The sequence below is a fragment of the Varroa jacobsoni genome, unplaced genomic scaffold (assembly GCF_002532875.2).
Source record: "Varroa jacobsoni isolate VJ856 unplaced genomic scaffold, vjacob_1.0 scaffold_551, whole genome shotgun sequence".
Lineage (NCBI taxonomy): Eukaryota > Metazoa > Arthropoda > Arachnida > Mesostigmata > Varroidae > Varroa > Varroa jacobsoni.
In genome coordinates this window covers 375739-382172 of record NW_019213453.1, presented here as the reverse complement: position 1 = coordinate 382172, position 6434 = coordinate 375739, and the positions used below count along the sequence as shown (strand labels likewise).

Below are 6434 nucleotides of genomic sequence, written 5' to 3'. Positions count from 1 at the left end.
CTCTCTATGCGGAAACGTGTTCAAAGGAAACGGAAATTACGTAGAATTCGGCCTTTGGCGATGGTTTCGGTTTTCATCAGTTATTTTTGCGGAATGAGTTGAATAGACCATCATAAGGGTCTCATTGGCTGTCTAATAATACTACGAATACATGCTCTGGAAAGATAAGAAGTGGACTGTCTATTAAAAAGAGATATGCAAATGTATGAGCAAAATTATAGATAAAAAAAAAAACTACTTTTCGAGGACTGATTATTATTAAAGAACGTTTCTTAAAACCATGATTAGAATGTATTTGTGTTCCAGCAATCAATGTACCACATCGCAGAATGGTCAAAGCTATATCAATCTGCAATTCAAAGTAAATTTAAGTAGAGGCAATTATGTCAAAGATAGGCCTAAGGAGCTGTATCCACTTGGTTTTCACAAAGTAAAAACGAAACAAAACTTTCGGAGCTCTAAAGGTCTTAAGATAGTACCATGAATAGTTTGAATTGGAAAAAATTTACCTAAGCTAAGTTAGAAACGCTAAAATGATACAGCACACTTTTTTTTACTGTGCTCTTTCATAGTACATTCTATATACGCCATAATTAGTTGGATCTAATTCTATAGCACTTATCCTTATGTAATGTCATCCTTCATGCGTGCTTCACCTTCTGTCATATGCGCATATCTCACGCCGCCTTCTTCTACGCATCTCCGACGGTTGCAGCTGTGGATGTCCAAGGCGCATTGGATTCGCTTGAATTAGAAGCGATGCAGCGGCGGCGCCAGCTCGAGTCTTTGGCTGCCGAAGGCGGTCGGACGTTCGAAGAGAGGCGTCGCGAGTTGGAGCAATGGCTTGCCCGAATGGAGAACCGCCTCGATCGCCAGCCCCTCGTTGGCCAAACACTCGATGTGCTCGAGACCCAACTCCGGGAACATAGGGTAAGCGAAAGAACCGACGAGGAATAACACAAAAAAAAAAAAAAAAAAACACTGCAACTAAAAAACTTTTTACAAAACTTGCATCAAAAGGCTAAACACATATGCAGAATAAGAAAAAAAATCATAATATAGTAGGTATACGTTTATGTGCAATGCAAAGCGCAGAACAGTCCTCACGCAAGTGATTTTTAGGAACGTCTCAATTCTCAGATCTCAATTCAGAACATTGAAACTTTCACCATGGGCACCGCTGCACCTCGTATGAAAAGTTTGACCGGTTTGTGGATGTGTATAATCGTATGCATAGGCCGTGAAACGATGAATTGTTCAACTGGTGCCAAATTTTGACCGAAATGAGTGCCATTTACCACCAAGGCAGTCTCCTGACTCCCACAACAGCGTTGCGAAATTTCCCTCTCGATGGCTTAGTTTATGCCAGTATACCAATGTTATACTAGTTCTTTCGAACTAATCACTGGACGGCGTTATTTTTCCTCCTAGGTTTGAGTTTGGTGTGGAAGCTTTTAAACGCCTGCAGTTTTCTCGTGACCCGCAGGCGGTTTTTGGATTCAGGCGCCATCTATCCATAAACTCCCTCGGACAGCAGACCCTATCGTCTTCTATCTCGCGTATCCATACCTGCGGATAGATAGATATACGCATATAAGCAACGCTGTATCTGCCTTTTTGCGGCCCAAAGATCTATTCTGCTTTTTTTCTCGATGCTGGGAAAGATCTTCCGGGTGTTTCGATGGATGGCGCAACCGTCACAAAGTCAGCGACGGTGCCAGTGGCGGCGGCGGCGGCGGCATTCGTATCGTTGGCGCATTATCAAATATAGACACGTATCGGTGGCGAGCAAACGACCAATGTCTTCTCCCTGCGCCTCAGTAAAAGTGACTGTATCAGACAGATTGGTTGATTTATTTTGTTGCCGTTGGCTACTACGCCATGAAGCTATTGTCCCTTCAAGTATTATTCATAGGACCTAGATCTCTGTACCCAAAAACGTAGAGCGTAGCCAACAGCACCTAGTCCCGTTCTTGAAAGGAAATGTAATGCATTGAAATAGTGAACCATTATTCCGGTCAGCTTTTGATCATTTGATCAGTTATTCAACGGTCACTGGCCGAAACCCAATAAGAATTAAGGATACTTATCATAGAACATATCCTGAGCACATTACAAAAGCGATACGAGGAACCTTCTGTTATGTTGCGTGTCCAGTATTTCAGTCGTTAAGCATTACGTTAGACGGCTGACCCCTAACACCAAACGCCGTGTATCCTCACCTGGACTCGAGCCGAGACAACCATCTGTCTTCAAGTTTAGTAGCCAAACGCGTTACACACTGCGCTATGGCAGGGACAATACAAGCTAATCTGGACTGTGTTACCTGTTTACCGTTTTCTTTCAGAACTAATAGAACTTAGAGCGTAGAGGGTTTTCCAGGAAGTCCTTCTGTCGTGCTACACCGCACTTGTAAATATTTTCTTAGTGATCTTTGACAAACAGACTTCTCACTCATGAAGGTGTTCGGAAAGTACTAGAAGACTGTGTGCATCATCTAAGTTGTGTATGTCTTCGCATAGTGGACAATGCAATAGACGCATGATAAATGTTTACAAATCAGTATCCAATATATGGTTAGTTACCTTAAGTGTACTAAAAAGTAGTCAGCTGACAATTAGCTTACAGGCTAATTACACTTGTCTTTTTTTTTTATCGTACAAAGGTCTGATAAGATAGGGCATCTTGATTTACTTTCGTCTGTTCGTTTTATTTTATATAGTTTTGATCATTTATTGGGTACTTTCTTCGGCCTTGCTTTAGGCTTTTGTTAACACAGCGCTACAGTGTACTTGAAAAAAGGAGATGGAGGATACGATTGGGCTAGGATATTGTCAATTGATGTAAGCCCAAGCCAGAGGAAGTGGCAGCAGAAATACGTCTTCTACCCAGGTGATTTTCACCCGTAGGACAATAAGAACGAATAGAATCGTTGTTTGCGAACGGGCAAAGGTTATCCATATAGCCCTGGAATGACGTTTACCTTTCGCGCATTGCCGGTCCCCTGTGAGATATCTATTTACTCTCCTTCCGTTTCGGTGTGTCCTTTTTTACGGCCACTTTCGTGATTTTTTTTCGTTTCCTCGTTTTGTCGGTGTCGTAAACAATTCTAATACAATAATGTACGATGAACGGAAACAACAGGCGGCGCAGGCCTGGTTCCCGATAACGTTTCCGTAATACGACGTTTTCCAGCCATACTGCACACTTTATAATACCCTTGCCGAACTATTCGGATACTCCAAGCATCAACAACAACAAAAATAAACACAACTATCATTGCGTAGCAATCATCGACGTTATGCATCACAAGCTACACGTGTTCAACTGTTGACCGTTTCATTGTGTCGTTTCCGACATCACGCAATGCAGAAGCGAAAAGAAAAAATGTATATATATAGAGAGAGACCGGGAGGGAGAGAGAGATGTATATCATAAGCGCCTTTGCTTTATAGTAAGTTTTACGCTAAATAGAACAGTATTGAAATTGAAGTCTTAAAGCGAAACAAGGTGGCCAACGTTAGAGCGCCAGTGCAGATCCTATATACTGCTGCTTCTTGACATTATGCGCATGCACATAAAGATACAGATTTCTAGAGAGCAATCCAAACTCAATATTTTTTTTCGTCTCCATCTCTTTATCCCATTGTCTCTTATTTATGCGGCGTCTTTTTCAGCCCGCTACCAAAGCCACTTCTCCTAATCCCCTGCGGGTCTCTCGTCCGCTGTGCGTCGCTCATTGCTTGCGCCACTTTGACGCTTGCGACTCAACGTGCCTGGGTGCAGTTTGTTCGAAAATTACACGCAGTGGCTGAGTGCCATGACCGCAGGAACCGTAGAATCTTCCTTACACATAGAGGTAGAAACGGTCCTATCCTTGTAGGATCGGCCTAACCTCACTCTTTGGTCGCCCTTGATTCGTGTGCTTTTTTTTTCGCTCTGTATCTCGTCGCTTCCTGCCGGGTACATTGCTTCTGATTGTTCTTAGATGTCCGCATCCGTCTACTCGAGCCACGTTTGTGCATTATGGCTGGTACGTGCCGGGACCGAAAAGCAACGAAAACGCCGAAAAGTATCTGATCCAAGCGGCGTACATTGGTGCTCCGCAAAGCTTACAGGGAGAAGCTCAAGGGAGAAGAACAGTGCACAAGACATGGAAGTGAAGGAGGAAAGGGAAAGCAAGAACGAAAGTAACGAAAAAGTAGGTCTTATATTCTATTTCAACTACCCATCCACCTGCTACCCGTCCGCCAGCCACTCGCGCGCTTACAAGAGGTACCATGGAAAGCGGAAAAGACATAGATGCGATGACCTGTGCAGTATACATATGGTTACTAGCCAGTATTATTGTATTGTGTTCAACCTAAGGGGCTAATAGTCCAAAGCTACGGTCGCAAAAGGGCCACGAAGCAGGTGGTGCTTATAGTGGCCGTCGTGTTAGCGCTGGGTCGGTTGCTAGATATCTTTGTTCGATAACGGTTATTCAGCGCAAGAAATGCCGTTTTGATTTTTGTGTAAAAAGCAGTAGAGAACAGGTAGCGAACTCGGGGCAAAGCGGAGTTCCAGTGAAGTCCATAAAAAATGCAAAGTACAGGAAAGAGCACAATAGTACCGACTAGGCGTGGAGGATAGATGAAAATGGACACAATGCGATATTTGTGCAGCATAACATTGAAAAGCTATCGGGATCTATGCTTCGTTTTGTTCTCAACGGCTCTAACTGTTCCGATATTAATCTGAAGGCACAGAAGTGCATTACGTAGACAGGAGTTTAGTCGGAGAAGAAGCTCGACATCATATGACGGGACAGTAACGCTCTGCACAAGGGCTTTGTTGGGAAAAACAAGGACGCTGTAATAATACGGGGCAGATTTTTGCTAATAAAACAAATTGGACGGGAAAAACTGTGCTATACCACTAAACGGAATAGTCGGCGCCGGTAGCCGTCGTACTCACACAGCTGAACGTACTCAGACGATGGCAGGCCCGAGAGCGAAAGAAATCATCATAAAACTATTGCCGAACATGGGTTGGTTTTATTTTATGCAGTATGGTAAAACGCGGCCTTTTCGCGTCGAAAGGTGGTAATTCTATGCAATGTAATCGTTGGTAGGTGAGCAACATATAGTGAAGCTGCGCTAAGGTTGAGCCTCTCGTGTATGTATCGCACGTGTTCAGTACTTTGCTTTGCTTGAGCCTAAATTGATTGCAATTTACAAAGAGATCTTCAGAAAGCGCGAGCGCGACTTACCATATAATGCGTACAGGTTGTTTTCGCTCGTCCCGGCATTAAGTTACGCACTGAGCCGCTACTGTATAACGCGTCTTATTGGTAAGAAGAAGCCAGGGAACTTCCGTTTCTAGCATCCACCATGACCTTTTTATGTAAATAAGTGCCTCATTCGCATGATGGCAGGAAAAAAGGAAAGAAGAGTAAATTAGATAGTTCTTTTCAAGCATATTGTAGTAAGGTATCATTTCTTGGATATGGCAATGGTGGGTATCCGTGACCAACCGTGAAACGTGAAAATTTACGGGATACAATGTACGCCCCCCCCCCCCCCCAAGAAACTATGATCAGTGCGTGCACATCGATGCATGAATTTTACGCCATACATACACGTGCTTAACGCGAATACCACTTTCACAGAATACAGATACATTCGCCTTAGAAAAGCAAGATGACTACATTTCTACCTATTCGAAACTACAGCAAACTGCATAATGGGTACCAGAAAATTGATTTGATAGATCTAAGTCGCCCTCAGGAGCTCTGAGACGATGGACTGACCAGGACCGTTTAAAGTACATCGAGGAGAAACCCTCGTGCCATATTTTGTGTAGCAACAAATCCGTTGTTCACTGTAGATCTCTTGAGAAGTTGGCTAAACCTATCGAAAATGTTTCATTAGCGAATATTGCCTTTTTTTAGTTAGTTACTTGATCATAATAAGTACTATTTTTTTCAAATCTCACTCCCCTGCTCGCATTATGTTAACTAACGATTCCATAATACAGCTATCACACGCCGAGGTGGGACAGTGGAAAGCTGCGTTGGACACGGTCACACGAGTGGGTCAACGGTTAGCCGAAGAACTCGAGGCCCAACAACTCGCTGGGGGCCAGCCTGGTCATACAGGAAGCTTGCCCCACAACCACAGCGGAATCGCACATCACCAGACCGCTGAGGATTTACATGTTATCCTTGATCGAATCAACCAAAGATTCCAGGACGTCAGTATGAGGTATGAGTAAATCACTGTGTTTCTTATTGCTAAGAGCTTTTCCCATTATTTACAGATCGTTTGCATACGCATAGTTCGTGAGAAACTGTGGTATATTACGACAACGTTTTTTCAATGAAGCTCTAAGAAACATTCCGAAAATCAATGAGAAATGTATACGAAGACATCGACCTTGTTTCGATTGTTATG

The 6434-nt window shown here is 43.3% G+C and overlaps 1 protein-coding gene across 3 annotated transcripts in view; it reads left to right on the top strand.

Moving 5' to 3' along the window:
• The first annotated feature begins 343 nt into the window (after nt 1-343).
• LOC111261368 (dystrophin) overlaps nt 344-6434 on the top strand; it is a 23013-nt gene continuing 16922 nt past the window's right edge. For all 3 annotated transcript variants that reach the window (XM_022834819.2, XM_022834818.2, XM_022834820.2), the window contains exons 1-2: nt 344-930; nt 6019-6245. In XM_022834819.2, coding sequence (XP_022690554.2) covers nt 667-930; nt 6019-6245 — 491 coding nt within the window. In that variant the 5' untranslated portion in view covers nt 344-666. The remainder of the gene's footprint in view (nt 931-6018; nt 6246-6434) is intronic.